This window comes from Lampetra fluviatilis, chromosome 29 (genome assembly GCF_964198595.1).
Source record: "Lampetra fluviatilis chromosome 29, kcLamFluv1.1, whole genome shotgun sequence".
Taxonomy (NCBI): Eukaryota; Metazoa; Chordata; class Hyperoartia; order Petromyzontiformes; family Petromyzontidae; genus Lampetra; species Lampetra fluviatilis.
This window is the reverse complement of record NC_136303.1, coordinates 10994407-11015149: the sequence shown is the minus strand read 5'-3', so window position 1 is coordinate 11015149 and position 20743 is coordinate 10994407. Positions and strand designations below refer to the sequence as shown.

Genomic DNA, 20743 nt, shown 5'->3' with positions numbered 1-20743 from the left:
AAACCCGACGCGCCAAAAATCGATTCTTTAAATGTTGACTGTTCAAATAGTCATTAAGCTGGGTGAGCGTACTGCCAGTCTATAATGTAGACTGTAGCCTGGTTATTAAGCTGGGTGGGTGTACTGGCAGTCTATAATGTAGACTGTAGCCTGGTTATTAAGTAAAGTGAGTCAATTTGTAACACGTAGGCTTTCGCGACCATTATTCATAAACAACGTTATTGGGTTTAGATCGCCTTATTTATTAATGTGTTGTAACCCTCCACCACCCGACACGGCCAATCAGTAAAAAAGTGTCACGTTGATAAAAGACTAATAGTTGGTAGTGAGGGGAACATTTTATTTTGCGTTAAAAATGCTTTAAAAATACACTAAACGCTCAGGTAAATTCTTCATTGCGTGATGTCCCCCCCACCCGATGCGTGCAGTGATTACTACTATACATTTTCTAGATGCTACCACTATAGGCCGTAGATATTACTGCACAGCGGCCGAGGAGATCGTGGCTGGGGGGGGGGCAGGGGTAGCAGGCCATCTGTGTATATATGTAAGGTTATTAAGGAATATTTTTTTCACCCGGGCAACGCTGGGTACTTCTGCTAGTAGTAGTATATTTTAGTTGTATCACTGTCATTGCAATTTGAATATATTTTTACTCTAGCCAGGTTGGCTCTGTGGCATTGCTCAGAAAGATGTGATTTCAAACCACAGTTAGGGGTTTCATGAGACCATTATTATCATCATCTCTGCAATAGATAAAAGCAGTGCAAAGTTGTAGGAAGTCATCAGTGATTGTACTGTCGAGAAATCGGTTGATCATTTAGCAGAGATAATTTATACAGCTGGCTCAAGGCCACCGATAGAGATTAGCACCACCCTCTTCTGATTTCAGCATGGTCACACTTTGGCCTGACCTTAATTTAATTGTAGGTAATTTGAAACTTGGCACTTGGCTCGTGACTCCGGCACACAGACGTCTATCCTTTTATATAACGCGACAAGGCCTTGAGCACACTCCGCACAACGGAATCCACAATTTGGCAATGCCTCAGAGTATTACCGGGGTGGGCGGGATAGGGGGTGCTGGGGGAAATTTGAAATGTGTGACCCTGTTCAACTCCTGTTTTGTAGCCTGCGTGCTGATCACGAGGATTTACAAGCATTAAGCCAGACCCACCGCACCTCGCATAAATGTCTCCACTCACGGGTGCATGGCTATTATATGTTCTCTCTGTGGTCGCATGGGTTTTTCTCTGGGTCCTCCAGTTTTTCCCCTCCTTATTTAGAAACATGCGTTTAGATTATTTGCCTGCTATACATTTTCGCATTATATGCCGCTTTCTTGAGCTGTCATTTGTGGCCAGGTTAATTTTGCAAAGAGCTATACAGCTCAGTAGGCTTTACCTGGCAAAAAAAAAAAATGAGACATTAAACTCAGAGGTGCTATTTTCCACATGGACATTAATCATCAAGTGAGACTTCTGAATAAGTGCAGCGACATTACTATGACGCCTTGGCTAAAATCCCAACAGGTTTATAAGCTAACTGGCATTGCCAAGAATCCTCCTCCATGGTGGCTAAAAGGTCGACTGAATTCCATGCACATGGAGACTGGGCATTGTTGCACGTATCTCAGATGTATGCAGCCCAGTAGATATATGGACGTATTGGCGGTACACCGGTGCAGCACAACATTCCGGTCCTTATAAAACAGTCAGAAATCAAAATTTGAACTGACATTCGTCTTCCAACTGCTTCAACATCATGAGAACTGATTTTGATGAACCTCGTGAGATTTTTCTGATCGGGGGGTTGCAAATCGAGGGAAAATAAATAATTATTTTTCGATTTAAAGCTTTCGTGACTGCAGGGATTCATATTCTTGGATCTTTCGGTAAAGTCACGTAGAAGGGAAATAATAAAATAATAAAAATAAAACAATCAAATTCTCACGACGTTTCGGCCATAAAAGATCCAAGAATATAAATAATTATTGTCAATTTCATTTTTTATACCGCACACCACCGGCGCATCGCCAATAGTTCATATGCAGCATATATGTATGCTTGGTTTGCACACTTTGGGTGTTTTAATTTGCACATGCGGATCAGTTTGTATTGAAAATACGACCCCATACTCATCAAATCAGGTCTATGATTCTACAGACCCGATCCGGATTGTTTTTTATTTATCATTGAATCCTGAGAGATTGTTTTTTTAAATGTAATCCTGAGAGATTGGGTTTTTAAATCATGTAATCCTGAGAGATTGGGGTTTTAAATCATGTAATCCTGAGATATTGTTTTTTTGTTTCATGTAATCCTGCGAGATTGGGGTTTTAAATCATGTAATCCTGTGAGATTGGGTTTTTATGTCATGTAATCCTGAAAGATTGGGTTTAAAAAAATCATGTAATCCTGAGAGATTGGGTTTTTAAATCATGTAATCCTGAAAGATTGGATTTTTAAATCATGTAATCCAGAGAGATTGGGGTTTTAAATCATGTAATCCTGAAAGATTGGGTTTTTAAATCATGTAATCCTGAGAGATTTGGGTTTTAAATCATGTAATCCTGAAAGATTGGGTTTTTAAATCATGTAATCCTGAGAGATTGGGTTTTTAAATCATGTAATCCTGAGAGAATGGGTTTTTAAATCATGTAATCCTGAAAGATTGGGTTTTTAAATCATGTAATCCTGAGAGATTGGGGTTTTAAATCATGTGATCCTGAAAGATTGGGTTTTTAAATCATGTAATCCTTAGAGATTGGGTTTTTAAATGATGTAATCCTGAAAGATTGGGTTTTTAAATAATGTAATCCTGAGAGATTGGGTTTTTAAATCATGTAATCCTGAAAAATTGGGGTTTTAAATCATGTAATCCTGAAATATAGTTTTTTTAAAATTAAGTAATCCTGAGAGATTGGGTTTTTAAATCATGTAATCCTGAAAGATTGGGTTTTTAAATCATGTAATCCTGAGAGATTGGGGTTTTAAATCATGTGATCCTGAAAAATTGGGTTTTTAAATCATGTATCCTGAGAGATTGGGTTTTTAAATAATGTAATCCTGAAAGATTGGGTTTTTAAATCATTTAATCCTGAAATATTGTTTTTTTATCAAGTAATCCTGAGAGATTGGGGTTTTTAAAATCATGTAATCCGGAAAGATTGTTTTTTTTTATCAAGTAATCCTGAGAGATTGGGGTTTTTAACCATGTAATCCTGAAAGATTGGGGTTTTTTTCATGTAGTCCTAAGAGATGTTTTTTTAAGCATGTAATCCTGAAATATTGGGTTTAAAAAAAAAATTTAATCCTGAAAAATTGAGTTTTTTTCATCATGTAATCCTGAGAGATTGGGTTTTTTAAAAGCATGTAATCCTGAGGGATTTGGGTTTTTAAATAATGTAATCCTGAAAGATTGTTTTATTATTATTATGTAATCCTTAGAGATTGAGGTTTTTAAATCATATAATCCTGGGAGATTGGGTTTCTTTTTTATCATGTAATCCTGAGGGATTGGTGTTTTAAAATCATGTAATCTTGAGAGATTGGGTTTGAATGCGACGGGGCACCTGCCCGCGAGCTGCCTTTTCTTGCGTGATTTCTTCAGTGGTTGTCCTCTCGGAGGCGTTCTGCCCCTTGGCTCGAATTCCATCGTCACTCTTGACCATAACAAGAGGTTTTTCTTGGGTCAGATTGTGTAAATGTAAATACTTTGTGAAACCCGCCGTCACCCGACATAGCCAATTAGTAAGTTTTGTCACGTTAACAAAGCATGCCAATTGGTTATGTGTACAGCACACCGGTGTGTTGGAGAGTAAACCCACAACATTTACAATGGGAATATAAAGGTCTCATATTTACAATTGGGAGTGCGCCGTTTCGCCAGTAATTACAACGAACATCATGATGATGCTAGTTTCGGTCCGAAAGAGGGATGTCGGCACCTGGTTGGCTCACAAAGGGGTGGGGGGTTAACGCTATTCTCACTAACAAGTCACTCTCGACCATCATCATCCCCTCTCGCGGACATGCCAGTCAAAACCCGGTCACTACTCTTAATTTTTTATTGATGTCTTTAAACGTCTTCCTCTTGCTGTCTCCCGGTGTAATTATGAGCGTGAACGTCTCCCTGCGTTGCGCAATTTTCGGTCTTTGTTAATTTGTTTTGGTTAATGACTGTTTCCCAACAATGTGTCATAGTAGTACCCACTGAAAAAAAAAACCTCTCTTCTGTAGGCACATCGGTATGCTCATTCCCACTATCAAGTTTAGCTTTCCAAAAGCTTCCAAAATCGATCGTTAGCTCTGAAATAATTACATCTGTGTATCCTTGGTAACAGATTATCACAGCACAAACTCACCGGCTTAAATAAAGGATAGCATATTAGAAATGCACAGAGCATTACATTATTATCGTTAAATCATATTTTTGGGGATTTGAGGTTGTCTAAAAAAAGACGAAAATACAGTCTAACTCGGTGGCTCTTCCCACACAAAAGCAGCATCTCACACAATCAATGTGCACCAATCAGCAGACTCCCGGTATCCCCTGAACAGGTAGACGCATTTGAACAGATCCGGGCATTTGGGATGTGGTGTCATGATGAATGCAATGGATATCAATGCCGCCGTTGGGTAATTGTTCGCACAGGGGACTGGTGAACCTGATGACTCCGGTTCAGTCTCCCTGCGTCAATGTTGAAAACAGTGGGGCAAGTTTCTTTACTCACCCCCTCCAAGCCTCTGTCCACCCAGCAGTGTCAATGGGAACACCACAATGAGTCAATCGGGCAGGTCACGTGTCGTTGAGGGAGGTAAAGTGTGGGTACTCTCCTACTTCTTCTGATACGGTGTCCAGGATGGAAAAGTGGCTCTCTATGGCTCTCAATAGTGGAGGCTGATCCGTCGGCAGTGGCGTGAGAAAACGATTGCTCTCTCAGCTGTTGCTTTCTCACGCCATTGCCCAAAATGTTGTCTACTCTATGTCTATGTGTTTCACTTTTAGAGAGTGTTTTTGATAATTGTGCTGGTTTTCTGTCGAGATAATTGACTTGAGTCAACACCTGAATGAAATGCACACCGCTCACACGACAGGATTGTCCTCGCTGTCAAAGGCATTGTCTGTGTACGGTTTACATATTGTTTATATTGTTATATTGTCATATGCTGCACACGTGTAAGTATAATTCCGAACGTTAAAACGAACGGCATGCACTGCACTGCAATCAGCGATTTTCATGTCTGTGGGAAGTCAACCGATTAGCCAGTAATCAACATTCCATATTCCTATGGCAGGGGCCACATTTTTTTTTAGGATCGCCAGTGGTAATTTCCACTCACTTGTTTGCCGAAGCGTATTTTAGTCACGATAATCTCAGCCGCGATCGTTACCTGAATGTACTGAACACAAGTCTGTTTATTAACATATCAATCACATTTAAGTTCACCGTTGCCATACATTGTAATTTAAACGCAGATCTCGCAGTATATTGAAGACAAATATGTGATTTTTTTTATACATTTGTTTAATTTAACTGTCATATTTACAATTGGATTTCGTCATACATTACAATTCTGCGTGCATGTGCTTGCATGCATTGTATCTGTATATTTTGAATATGTATATTAGTTATGGGAAGCAGGCACTGCATTGGACATTTAATTGTTCCTTGAACGTAATTATATGTGCATGCAATGCACAATATAACATTGCATTTGCCTTCGACCCACGTGAATTGAATGTTGGAGTTTCTTCGTGCGTGCTGTGTGTAGTTTGTCACACTATGTTTATTAATGCGTTTGCTGACAATGCCCTGAATGCAAAATATGAAATGAATTTGCAGCAGTGCATTTGACTTGATCGTGCATATGCTTTGCATCCTTAAGTTCAAGGAGCAGCTGCAGCGTTGGTGTGGCGGTCAGCGCACTGGACTTGCAATCCAGGGGTCGCCGGTTCGATTCTTTCTCCCGGTACGGCGGTTGAAGCAACGACGCAAGTTTCTTAAACAGCCCAGCGCCCGTCAGTATGAATGGGTACGTGGCAGTTCGTTGATCAGCAGGTCGTTCATGGTGGGGTCAAGCGTGGGTACTCCCACCTGTTCCAAAAAATCTTGTTAGTGTGGAAGATTAGGCAAAATGCCCTCTAGTGCTTCCTCTAATGGATGCCCTTGCACCAGCAGTGGCGTGGGCAAGTAGTAGCCAGGGCTGTATCTGGGCTGAGGTCCACGTGAAATTATTCAACTATACTGTATGTTTTTCCAGTACCACAGATAATCGGCTTGTGTAAGGATGAATGTTGAGGCCAAAAACATTCACAATTCAACGGAAAGAAATAAACTTTTCCTAGCCTGCACAAACGATGGCTGACTGTAATCTGTCATGTAAAAATATACGTGTGCAATACGATGTTGCCGTGATTTTCATGACTGAAAAGGGAAGGCAGCTTGGAGGTTTGGAAGTGTCACGGGAAACAATGTAGATGTAATCAACGAGAGGAGGTTGTGATTGATGGGGGCAGATTATCCAGGCATGCATTGGAGTGGCATCCAGAGGTAGTCGGCCAAGGGGAAGACTGATAGAATGATGATATAATACTCTGAGAGAAGACCTTGGAGGTCAAGTGTCAAGTGTGAAACAGCTGAGGGATGAGGGATGCGCCAGAAGAAAGCAATGATGAAGTGTGATGGCAAGAGGAGTATTGGCTGCAGTGACCCCCTTCACCTTGGTCTTGATCTTGGTGGGTTTTTTCAGAATAACTTCGCGAATTTAACGTACGGTGGATGTTGCTGACAGTAATTACAAACAAAATATTCGTACTGTATTCGAAACCCAGGCCGTGCTTTTCTTTGTCTTTGAGCAAGGTGCATTTAGGAGGCAGTACAGCAAGTAGGTTATTCGATCTATCTCCGTGGCGTTTCAGTCCCCCCCCCCCCCAAATTAGTTAGGTGGGCTTTCTCCATCTGCTTTCGTTTTATTGTAAATGTAAAATTAATAAAAAAAACGGAATTTGCAAAAAACGGAACATGCTGAGACAACGCCTAAATTCAGCATTTCATGAGTAAATCAGTGGTTATTGTTGCTAACAAGCCAGTTAAAGAAGGCCTTTTACCACCGTAAAAGGCAAATAAAGGTTCAGGCCTGCAATTGCTTTTTTGACACTGCTAGTGGAAGGGGATGCTCTCGAGTTTCTGCAGAGGGCTGTTTGGACTTAATCTTACACTCTGGGCAGATAATCTTGGATAAGGTGGGAATATACAAACATGACCCCACCATAAGCAGCCGGCCGATAGCCTAACCGTGGGTAGTGCAGCCGTAACGCCAGAAGCTGGAACCATCAAATCTCTGGATTGCAAGTCCGGTGTGCAAACCTTCACACCACGGCAGTATCCCTTTCCTCTTGTAAAGGCCCTAGATATAAGCATTACTGGGAGTCGGCGGGGCGGGGGAGACTCATTTCGGTTGGTGACCCAACGCCAGTCATGGAAACTTCCACGTCCACTTAGCGGAGAGCAAGTCTGTCGGACAAGCACTCTTGACTTCATGCCAAGGGAGCTCACGTCATCGCTCCGTCTCTATCGTGGTCATCCCCTCAGGCATGTTCCCTCTTTTGCCTGTGGGCATTCTGTAAACAAATTTCCATACATCGGGCCATCATCCCGGCAAGCGGCCGGGATTCAGCAGTGGTCATCCTGTGGAGGGACTGAAGTTGCTACCACTGGTTTAACGCCAATTAGAATCAGCTGCCCTAATGAGCATTTGACAGTGGGGACAGCCACTTTGACGTTTGGCTTCAAAGCCTGCAACGCACTGGATACATGAGATTACCAGCCTCTGGATTGTCTCTGTCCCATTCTAACTCAGCAAATAATGCTGCTCCTACTATTGCTCATGCATGGCGAAGAGCTGAGCCACTTCTTTGCCTGAATAACCTTCCCCTAACAGACACAACTTTCAATAATATGGTTTTCCCCTTTTTTCTGGCGACAAAACTAAATTTTTTTTCAAGGAATCATGTTTACTATAACCACAATACTTGCAGTCAAAATGCAAACAAAAAACAACACTCTTGGTAAAAAAACGACGCCAAAAGGCGTCATCTGGTCGAACACCGTATGAGACTAGGCTCTAAGGAAAGCTGTCTCTGGTGTGAACCGATCGGTTTCAAGAACAATAAGTAAATTAGTGTTGTTTTTTGTTTGCCGTTTGACTGCAAGTATTGTGGTTAATGTAAACATGATTCCTTGCTAAAGGTTTCAGTTTTGTCGCCAGAAAAAAAGTGGAAAAACCCCTATTATTATATTTTGGTACTGACAAAGGAGGCCTAATGATGTAGACACAACTTTGTTGCACTGTTTAAATGTAGACAAAGGACTTATCCCCCCTCCTACTGCATGAAATGATCTCATTTAACCTTCTCTGGTTCTGCAAAACCCCCACGTAACTTTCTTCCTAGCATCCAAAGACACTTCAAATGTGTGTCCTGGTGCTGTGCAAAGAAAATTCGGTAGAAATCTACGGAATGTAACTTTTGAAACTTGAATTACACATTTAAGGAAAGCACAGTCGGTTCATCTCTGAAGCTACAATAGGGAGTCGGAAAAACTTCAATTCGGGGAAAAAAACGGTGGAGCTCCCATAGGGGGCTGATGGAACCACAATGGGAGGTTTATGAAACACAATGGGGCATTCTTTGAAACTGCTGTAGGAGGTACGGGCGCTTCAGTAGAACGAATATTAATGAATAATTGGGTCTCGTGACATCACAATAAGACTCGACGGGAGCCAGAGAAAGGGCAGTGATGCAGCCACAAGTCGTTGCCTTTTAAAAGAGGGTCTGTGGGGGTTATGAAGTGAAATAAAATCGCTGTGCAAGGTGCGTTAAAGTTACATGCATTCCCATAAATAAATAGCGTTTATAAATAAGTCAGTGCTCTCTATATGAACTTATGACTGGTGCTGTTCACAGCTCACAGCTTCTCACGACAGACATGGAATAAATTTGCATTAAGGGGAAGTAGGTCCATACCAAACTTTATAAACTTTATGGCTGTGCTTTCTTCAGGAATACCCATTATGTAATGGGTATTCACACACAGCCATAAAGTTTACGTTTACCTAAACGTATGGATGGCAAATTACTTTGAAACAGGGGGCTTGCTATCCTCGCACACGGCTTACTTAGAGGAAATTCGGCTCCAGCAGAGTTACCGTGAATCAGTGGGAACATCAGAGAGCCTGCTATCCCAAGGCCATGGTTTACTTGCAGTGTGCTTCTCGAAATTCTATTTAGTTCTGTACCATTTGCATAAGCACATGAATTAAAGCTGCTAAACGGTAGAAGGAATCAAATGTTTCAGAGCTAAGTCTGCACTCATTTTCATCTCGCCACGGTGGCGAGACGTTATCTCCCTCGCCTGCTATAAAGGAGGGCGTGGGTTCGACCCCGACCCGTGGGTTCGACCCCGACCCTGATGACTCTATATTTGCAGTTTGCACGTCTCTCTCCCCATAGTCGCGTGAATTTTTCTCCGGGTCCTCCGATTTTCCCCTTCACATTTACAAAAAGGAATTTAGAGTATTTAGCTGCAATACATTTCCAAGTGGTTAGCCACTTCGTTGAGCTATCATTTGCAGCCAGGTCGCTTCTGAAAAAGTGCCATACAGCTGTGTGGGTCCTACCTGGTAACATAAATAATAGTTGAGTTGAGAAAAAGAGTATGGAGACTCAGTGAGGCCTTTCTTTGTGAACAAGTGTAATACTCATATTTTATAAATAACGAAGACTGAATGCAGCACACATTTTCTATGGTACTGTTTGTCTCCTCCGTAATAGAGGTTTTTTGGGTTCGATCGTGTAAATATATAAATGTGTCGTTAAAACCCGCCACCACCTGGCACAGCCAATTAGTAAGGGTTGTCACTTCATGTCGATTATGTGTATTAAAATAGCCGTACCAACGGTAATCCCTATTGAAGTATGCTGCCCTTCATAGGCATGCATTTAAATAATTTATTATTTGATTATTCGCTTGTACGCAGCACTAAGGCAGTAGCTATCGGAAGGGTTACAATTATTTTTATTCATTTAAATTTCGATAGATTCTCTAATTAGTCTTGGCCAGTAGTAGCTATAAGATGATATTGGTCGTGAAAGTCTCCGTGTTAAATTGTTTGTCTCCTGGGAGACTTTTCAAGATCACTTGGTTGAGCTATCGTTTGTGGCCATGTCGCTAATAAAAAAAAATAACAAAGCTCAATGGGCTTTATCGAATAAATAAAACATTGTAAATAGTTAATTTGAATGTAATTTGTTCTGAAATGAACACATTACATTAATAAATAATACTGAGCCCCTAAAAGAAAAAAATAATGCAGCGTTTTGAACAATGGCCCTTATTAATAGTGGAGAGATAAAAGGTTGATTTATTTTTAAAAAACAAACCACGGAATTAAATTCCATATACAATTGCAGACCTGATCAGAGTTCTAATCCCATCATTCCTCAGAGGTTAATATGGGAAGACTGACATTTTTTTCCGTGGGAATGTGGACTCTCCACTTCTGGATTTGGGTCACCAATGTATGTGGATGCAGTGACTGTTCAATTGAACCTTGTGGCAGGACCCCGGGGTCCCATAAGCCCCTGGCCCTCACATAAATTGCGTTGCGACGTAATTTTATGTCTGTTGAAGGTGAACGATATGGCAATCTATTCTTCTCGACGAACTCTACACGATGAGTTAATCAAAGTTTTGTTTCTTCTGCGCATTCGTCCTCGTTGAGCTTGGACGACACGACAACAGAATGAACCGTGCCAGGTGGGTCACGGCGTTTATAAATTAATTAGGATTTTGACTTCCGTTTATTCGGGACCCCGGGGTCCCGCCATAAGGTTCATGTCAGACTAATTGGATTTTTGTATTTTCTTCACATTTTTTTACTACCTCGAAACCTTATTAAAGTCGACATGACCTTAGCATGAGAATTCGTCGCACTACACAATTGGGAGACATCCAAAATGCCACAGTGGGGAAACTTGGCACACATTGACAACAGCTGAATGGAGTACGTGGCAATTTGTTGACATTGAATCTTGACCTTGACAACTCTGACAACTCATTTCAGAAATGGCTTGCAAACACATACACACATTCCTCACTGTACCTCATCTCTCGCCTCATTTTTGATGACAATGCCTGCCTGACTGTTCAAGGTTTTTCTTATCAGGGATACTTTGTCTATAGTACAATACAATAATACAATGATTGTTGCACAGTGAGCCACATGGAACACTTAACGAGCCCCTCAGGCCTGTAAGTGCTGCCTTGGCCTCGATTCTTCAGGCTATTGTGGGAATTCAAGCCGAGACTACTTGACCTGTTCATGAACGAGGCTGTCTCACTTTCCAATGGTCATGGGGACATGGCATTTGTCGGGAGGAGAGGGATGACTGCTCACGGTGTCCCTTTGTCTTTTCTTTGTAAATACACAGGACTTCACAGGGCTGGCTTTGGCCCAACATTGAACATAGAGACACAATGATTTGAATTCGCACTCTCGCTTGTGAGTGAAGTTGGCAGCTCTGAAACCATCCTCCCCCCCAGGTTGAAAACGACTCAGGGATTTACAGATCCTTGCGATATACTACATCATCGGAGTCTTTGTCTTTCGAGAACATTTCGCCACCTAGAAATGAACAATAAACTCTGAATATTGGGCAATGCATTGCATTGCTTTCATTACAGTTGATGTTTATCAACATATTCCCCCAGCCTGGAACTACGAAGTGTTGGCTTATAATAATAGCAGGCCAAATAGAGACAGTCTGGTGTTGAACAGATACAAACATGATGGTAATAATACAGTAATATAATATCCATATCACATTTTGAAAACAGGCAATAACATTTTAATATACCGCAAGCTGATATCCACATCTCCAGATTAAACGAATGTTGAATGCTTTATTGCGGGATTCCCGTCGTGACATGAGAAAGACAGTCTTATAAGAGATCACACAAACAAGATTAGCATTATAGAGAAGAGTATATCTATACATTTATAATGTTAATCTGTTATCCAAATGTAAGTGATGTCTCGGATGACTGTGTCAGTTTCAACTGTAAAGCGGATGTCTTTTGATGATGAAAGCAAGACAATTGTGTTTGATACCCAACGTCATATTTCGCCAATCCAGTGGATTACATAAATCTGGTCTATGGTAGCAAAACATTTCTCAAGTTATGTTGGCTAATACCTTCAAAAAAGGACGGAGAGATTATTCAAAACTTGCACAATTAATTGACTTCACAAAGAGAGTAGACAAATACAAGTGAGATAAGGAGTGAGACAGCGTGATATTCTCTCTAGAAGGTGCTGGACACGCTGGACAGACACTATGGTGGCTTTGTTTGTGTCGAGATACTCTTACAAGTCCGGTACAATGCACGTGGGGTGGGGGGGGGGCTTCTAGGGAGGGGGCCAGAAAAACCGCGATGGGAAAGGGGGGAGGAGGGAAAGGGGGGAGGGGAAAAGGAGGGGTGGGGAAAGGGGGGGATGGGGAAAGGGGGGAAGGAGGGAGGGGGAAACGGGAGAGGGGCAAACGGGGGAGGGAGAAACGGGGGAGGGGGAAACGGGGGAGGGGCGGAAGAGGGAGGGGCGGAAGAGGGAGGGGCTTTCCAGCTGCGCTTGCAGGAGTCTATGGGTGGGGAGAACAACATTGCTCGGTGCCCATACAGAGTGGGGGGGGGGTCCGACAGATGGGGGTAGAGGAGGAGCGGTGTGCTTATGGGGGGCCGGGGGAAAGAGGGGAAACCGCAACAAACGTTCTCGGGGTAGAATGTTGGTGCGGGCCAGGAGCACAGTGGTTTTCAATCAGTGCCTGCCACAGCATACGGATCAGAGGGCGTGGACGCTGACGAAGGATTTGGGACAACAGCTGAGAGATGCAGCTGCGGCGGGGGGTTGGGACAGGGGTGGGGACAGAGCCAGATGCAAACAAATATAAAGAGATATTCGATTGAAACGACTCGTGGAGAAAGAGCGAGCGGGCCACACGCGTGTCAGGGAACAGATGCAAATCGGAGGCATGTTGTTGGTTATAGAGGCGAGTGGCCACTGTTGGGGCACACGTTGGAGAGAAGATGATGGCTCGTGAACAAGGCTAGTGATGGAATGGCAGCCAAAAGACAAACGGTGCCCGAGGAGATGGAGAGATGAAATGCGTTTGTGTGCAGGAGCAAGATTGGCTGTGGGATTACAGGACCACGATGGATTGTGTGAGGAGCTCTTCATCCAGCGGTGGATAGATAATGAATGATGAGAATTAAATAATCGCTAATCATTCCCAGATTAGTAATGTAATTTAAATATAATTGTAAACACACTTGAACAGTTTTTTTTTTAATATATCACTGTTCAGTGTTATTCAATTACATTGATTCACTGCTTTGTGAAATGAAGCACGTTCCACTTATTTTCCTCCTACAGGTAATATCTTGTCCCCTTGCCACGACTCTGGCATATTATATGACGACTGTATATTTCTGCGGAAATTTCCAAAAGCAACCACTTTGGCATCTGATACCGATAAATTTAAAATCGCGTTCAAAACATGATCCTGGGTTAGACCGCCTGTACACAATAAAAAAACACTCATGTGCTTCAATCCACAGACAGAGGTCTGTGTGCTGCTATAAATTGTACCCAAAGTAGCAATATTTTACGATTGAACGGGTGAAAAAAACATTCATTGTACATTTGAAACCCATTCCAAATGGCAACAAATGTGGGTGTTTATGTAAAACGAACATCGTTGTAGTATGCATTGATGTCACCCTTCTGTTGGTGCTTGTGATGAAGCGGTTTGTCGTCGGTGCTCGCAAGTGGCACGGAGATTGCTGTAGCCTTGAAACACCGGGACAGCAGAGCTGCACGTTGGCCATCAGAGCTGCACATCGGCCAGTAGAGCTGCACGTTGGCCAGTAGAACGCAGTACAGAAAATAGATTGGTGACCTGGCTATCGCTACTGCTACTGAGACGATAACCTATCTCGTCACACTTTTTTTTATTTATTTAGAAGGGATTCTATGGCACTCGATAGCTCCGATTTAGGTAACTATTCACATGCCTATTTAAAAAAAAAAACTTGTCATCAGGAACCGTCTTTTAATTGTATATCTCACAAGGTCCCCCTTGGTGGAAAGTGCAGTCCTCCAATCCTCGTGAACCTTGTCTCTGACAACTCCTCGATGTGCCATGAAAAAGGGCCATTGCTTAAAACATCCCTGATTCTAAAAAAATTAAGCCATATTATTGGCGAATGTGTTGAATATATATATTAAAATCAGTACTGAGCGTCCCTTATTTGCATCTTGATTTATCTGGATGCAACGGTTTGTTCTCATGTAAATTACTCAACGAGGGATTGGCCAAGCATCTTGGGCATCATTAAAAGTCGTCTTGAGACTCAGTGAAGCCTCGTGGATAAATATTCATAATTGTTAGTTTTAATATCGTAATTAGCCAGTGCTCCATGCATACTTTCCATTACAAACGATTCAGTCTGCGAAAGAAGCGCGAGGTGCGGGCGAATGAGAGACGTTAGTTTGTTGATGCATTTCAAGTGCTCTCGCTTCTGCTACTGCTGCCGCTGCTGCCGCTGCTGCCGATGTTCCCTCAGGCAGTGGCAGCGATGCGGCCTCCCTGCTGACCATGGCCTCTCGGCAAGGAGATCGCTACGTCCTCAACGGCTCCAAGGTGAGCTGTCGGTAGGCCGCACGCGATGCGCCGCTTGCCGTGAGCTTTAGCATCGTGGCTTTGCCGTGTCCAGCGGTGTGGTCGCGGGGTACGTGCACGCAAACATCCTTGCGACGGTTTCACAATTTACATCGAGCTTAAGCCCCCCTCCGATTACCGTATTTTCCGCATTATATGACACGCTGCGTCAGTTTGAAAGCTGAAGTTGTTGGAGCGTCTTGTGAGCCCGCTACGTGGCCTGAAAGCTGGCACGTGGATGTTCAAAGTTAAAATTGCGCTCCGCCTCCAATCAGCGTGCAGCACTTTTGGCCTACTCATTGCCTTAGTCCAGTTAATGGGTTTTAGGAATTGTCCAGAGAGATAACTTTTATACAGGCCTTTGCACATACTTATTATACTTTTTTGTTCACATGCGGAGACATTTCGATTTAAAGCTTTCGTGACTGCAGGGATTCATCTTCTTGGTTCTTTCGGTAAAGTCACGTAGAAGGAAAATAATAAAATAATAAAAATAAAACATAATAAAATAATTTTCACGACGTTTCGGCCACAACGCAAGCAGCCGTCTTCAGGTGGAGAACAGGTCTGTCAAGTAGACAGAGTCTGAATGGCACGCCCCAGGCTTGGAGCGACTATTTATGCTGGGATGGAGGGGCGAAGAGCGCTTTGACTAAATAATTTGCATATCAAGAGGAATTTAGCATATTTATGGGGAATGCAGATATGCGATTAGTACTACTTGTGAAATGCGTAGGAGGTTTGGCGAGGGGTTTAAAGTCATTATGCCCATGCATTATGCAGGATTGGCAGTATCAAATTGGCAGTATCAAAAAAAGATGCGGAGACATGATATGGAGTTTCACGAATATGCTTTGACCTGTGCTGTTTCCAGTTTTTTGAGAACTAGTGCCATTGTGCGTCCTTTTTAATACAATGCAATGTTAGTGTGTCGTAGTACTCATATTTAAAATGTGTCTGGGCTGCACCTAGGTTTTCTCAACCTAAAATTGAATACCCAGTGCCGAATGTCCACTTCAGAAATGGAGAGCCAACAGCATATTTAGTCGTGTGTTGAAAATGCCCTCACTCTCATGTGCTCTGAGAACCTCAGTAGGTGCTCGCTAACATTCAGTGATCCTCCACTAAATTGTGTTTTTGTGTGAATAAGGGAAGCAACTGCATTCACAGAACTTAAATAAATCCGTTTAACACGTAGGCTTTCACGACCAATATCCATAATACAGATTTTATTTTGGGTTAGATTGCGTTCATATAATTTTCTAAATCTGGATGTTGCCTGATGATGCTAGTTGTAATTACTGGTGAAACGTCGTACTGGAATGGTAAATGTTGTGGGTTTACTCCCCAACACACCAGTGTGCTGAACTAGTAACGAATTGGCATGTTCTGTTTACGAAACAAACCTTACTAATTGGCTGTGTCGGGTGGTGTCGGGTTTAACGACAGATTTATATTCACGCGATCTACCCCAAAAAACCTGTATTATAAAATAAATCCATCGACGCAAAAGCGACAACATTTACTGCAGGGCAAAGCTTATGTTTATAGGAATACATGTGCTTAGGACACATAGAAAACACAATTGTACGTTGTTTAGTCGTAATGATCGTTTATGCACGCATGTCTATGGTGCACGTATATACATCTTGCCATCAATAAATAAATATCATTTGGTTGGCCGTACTGCAGTGTTAGTGCACGAATAACGTGGATTGTAAGTAAACCATGTCCGATGTAAATTACATTTAAATTATTGCACTGTTGTATGGTGGTACACAGCTCAATGTCAGAGGCAACATTTCCCACATTTCCCCCTTGCACAGCAGTCATGATTCTCAAGCACGTTATGGGGCATTGAATTGCATTGAATGACGTCACAGTTATCTTTTGTTGATTAGCAATGAAATCAATATATTGGTAAAGTTTTCTTTTAGGGTGTTATTGTAAAAAAAATAAACATCATTGTTCAGGGTCTTGCTAAACAAATATAATAGCAATGGACAGACACTTACTACACAAAGGGCAACTCAGATGAGTTGAATAGATTTTCGTGAAACATGCTGTGCTCACTGCATTATATTCATTGCATGCCAACATTGAGGCATGGTTGTCCTATGGCTTTTATCTAGAAAGACTGGCCCCTACCATAGACACGTGTGCTTTCTACCAATGGCTTAGTGGGCCACCGTTTGAAAGGATCATCACAAAATCCTTGTTTGAGCAGAGATACATTGGCACCTAACTTAACATTGAAGCGGATTGAGGCCATCGGTAAAGCCCCAACTCATGATGAACTGAAAAGGAGTCAATTAGGAGCCATGATTTGTCACTGTTTGTATTTAATAGGCCCATAACTGATCACGGTGCTGATAGTTGCCCCACGAGCAATTGCATATATATGTAAACACTTCCAAACAAAAAGTCACTGAAATGTAAAAAAAGATGAAATCGCTTTTGTTTTGGAGGAAGAAAAGCGATAAATGTCATCTGTTCTTGGCCCGCTTCCCATAGTTGATGTGGAAAAATTGAATGTGGGTGTTGTAAATGGAGAAATAAGGTCACCAGTGCCCCCAGCGTGAGGCACAAAGGGCTCCACAAGATAAATTGGAGGTCAAGACCGAGCTGTTTATTTTCCCCCAGCCGTTCCCTTCAAATTTAATTCAAATTTCTCATGCCTATTGCCAGAGGTCAGTGTACAATGAAAAGCCATGTTGCTGAACACTTGTGAAGGTTAGGGTTAAGACTTTGCCATGAATTTTCGAGCAGAGGAATGTTTACTATTCTTTGCTGATGTCCTTTAGCGGCCCTGTGCGGTAAATGTGATTTTTACAGTAATTTGTTTTTTTGTTGGCATTTTCTGGACTTCGAAAATGTAGGAATTTTTAAATTAAATCCAGATTTAGTTTTTTTTTTACGTTCCAAATATTTCCCCCGAGATATATTATTACCAGGGGTTGAGCGGTGGCACAGCGGGCAGCGCACTCCACTAAACAGCCATGACTGACATCAGTGGAGAGTGATATCAGAGGCAGCTATGGGCCCCCATTCACCAAATGGCACTGGTCAAGCAACAACCACGATTGACAAGATGTGGGGTGGAGACCTTTTCGACGAGCAGTGGTTTTGAAATAGTCTTATTACGTATGTGCAGAGCACACACTATGTATTTACATACCATATATGTGTAATATTTAATTTCCTTTATATACCATGGGGAATGGTGGCATGATGGGTTAACCACCTGTTTTGCAATCACGTCTACCCGGGTTCACTTCTTGAAATGAAGCAACATCAGTGGCAAGTGGTTCATAAACGTTGCCTTGGCCTCTTGCGTGAATGCCGTTACTGGTTTATGAATTATCAGCGGAGGAGAGGCAAGAGACGCCAGGAGTGTTTGCTGCTGACGGCTCGAGTGATTTGCGAGTAGCGTACGAATGTGGGTAAACTTTTGACCGTGACCGTACAAATGGCCCGGTCTCTTTTCGAATAACATCACGGGATCTTTAATTTAACACGTAGGCTTTCGCGGCCAGTATCATCCATCATAGAGGTTTTTGGGTTAGATCGCGTAAGTATATGAATGTGTCGTTAAAACTCGCCACCACCCGGCACAGCCAACTAGTAAGGGTTGTCACGTAAACAGAACGTGCCAATTCGTCACGAGTACAGCACACCGGTGTGTTGGAGAGCCAAGCCACAACATTTATAATCTGGCTGTCGCATGATTAAGCTGGTTGTAATTTACTGGTGAATCGTTGTACTAGTACGAATTGGCATGTTCTGTTTACGTGACAACAGCCAGAAGATTTGCGTTTAGCGTGCTCACGCTCACGAATCGTGCTCTGAAGTTTATTTGCATTGCCTTACTAGTTGGCTGTGTTGGGTGGTGGCGGGTTTTAACCACACATTTATATATTTACGCGATCTAACTCAAAAACCTCTATTAGGGATCTTTAATGTTCGCTGTGGAGCAGGCGGCCCGTTTTTGTTTAATTCGCCCGCAGTATTAACCGAGGTGGCCGCTGATCTTCAACCGCAAATTCGCTGCTGCTTGGCCGAGGGACAGCCGAGGATTTCGTTTTGTGCGTGCTGCAAAAAACGCGAGTTGCACAATGGTCGGTTGACGTGACCGACGGTTGGGGCTTCACCACTTACCAAGGAGACCTGCCAGGTACCATAGACTCACATGGAGATCCATGGATTGACACAGAGATCCATAGACCCAAGTGATTCCACTTAACGTGATTGCATCAAGAAAGACGGCATCGCGGTGGTATTGAAACTACATTTTTTTGTGTCGCCAGAAGATTTGCGTTTAGCGTGCTCACGCTCACGCTCACGAATCGTGCTCTGAAGTTTATTTGCATTGCGATTAACAACACGACAGCCTGCGCATTCCATGGGAGCTTGGGCAAGGGACACAAATGGGGCTGTTTGGACTGTCTGATTTTAAACCGTGCACAGCACCATTCATTGTTCATAAACAAATCTGTGCCGTTAACAGTGGAGTGTTATTTGTACGGTGGCCGCCAGCATACTCCCACTCCGTACATCAGGACACCGTCCTGTGACTGCCAGTTGTGCCTTTGTTAGTAAGCCGGGGACATTATTGATGGCATTACTGTTCGGCAATGTCATATACCCTTCTAAAAAATAATGCGTGCCTCACATTTTCTCACAATGCTGGCCAAACATCTTGGAAGAGGTGGGAGAACTCACACTTTACCCCACCGCACACGAACCTGACAATCGACTGGGGGGCAGGGGATAGGGGGCGATTTAATACATCCCTTCATCGTTTCAACTGCCTTGCCTGGAGATCAAAACAGGTGGCCTCTGCGTTACAAATAAACCAGGTGAGTGTACGAATCACCTTAACCAGCAGAGAGGCTAATAATCCCACCCTGTAACTGTTATCATCGGGTCATGACATTCCTCTTACTTAACGCACATCAGCCTTTTACGATTACTTTCACTTTCGATTTAAAGCGTTCATGACTGCAGGGATTCATCTTCTTGGTTCTTTAGGTAAAGTCACGTAGAAGGGAAGTAATACAATAATAAAAATAAAACATAATAAAATAATTCTCACGACGTTTCGGCCACAACGCAAGCAGCCGTCCTCAGGTGAACAACAGGTCTGTCGGGAAGACAGCTGTCTTCACTTTTTTGTTACAATTTGAGCGTATGCTTGATTTGAGCTTCGAACTCGCAACCTGGCTGAGAAAAATCCTAAAATAACATCCGCGAATCTACTTTTTTAGTGCAGTGCCTCATCAAGTCAAAGTGTTCTCTCCGCTCTCAAGCAATCTGTGGGTGGTGTTTGTCTGCATCAGAAGTTCCGAGCCAGCTGTAGTAATTCCACATTTTATGGTAGTACGAGGGGGGGGGGGGTGGAATTAATCCATCGTCCGCGATATCTCCGAATGAAAATTGCACTGTTGTAGTTTGCATTTGGAGGGATTTAGGTGCTTCGTGATGGAGGCTATGATTATAATCTCACAGTAATTATGCAGCTGTCATAAGGTCAATTATTATTCATTAACCACTATAATCAATGCTGCTTTGCCTATTCCCAAACATACATGTGGTAATCATTATTCGCCGCATGTGTTTATGCGTTTGTAATGCAAAGTATGATTTTGAATGCGGCATATATTTTTCAGTGGCGTACAAGTTCGATTTAATCAACAGCTCGCTAATATCTGCAGAGAATTTCGGCACTGCGCTATGGTGCACCGTGTGAACATTTCAGTTGCACATCTTAATTCACAAGAGCACACTACAATTTGGGATCAGAGCCCAAATCTCCTATTTTACTTTAATGCTAATAAATGATGTGCAGCCCTTTGTCAATCCACTGCTGAATGGAATCCTCTCTAAGCCATGTCGGTTGTCGGGGTTGTTTGACCAACACACTGGTCATTGTGGGTTGGTGACGGGACAGGGATCTATGTAC

General features: G+C 42.6%; 1 protein-coding gene across 3 annotated transcripts in view; it reads left to right on the top strand.

Annotated features, from left to right (window-relative positions):
• ACAD8 (acyl-CoA dehydrogenase family member 8) overlaps window positions 1-20743 on the top strand; it is a 600270-nt gene that overhangs the window by 374762 nt on the left and 204765 nt on the right. For all 3 annotated transcript variants that reach the window (XM_078870130.1, XM_078870132.1, XM_078870133.1), the window contains one exon: window positions 14687-14763. In XM_078870130.1, coding sequence (XP_078726256.1) covers window positions 14687-14763 — 77 coding nt within the window. The remainder of the gene's footprint in view (window positions 1-14686; window positions 14764-20743) is intronic.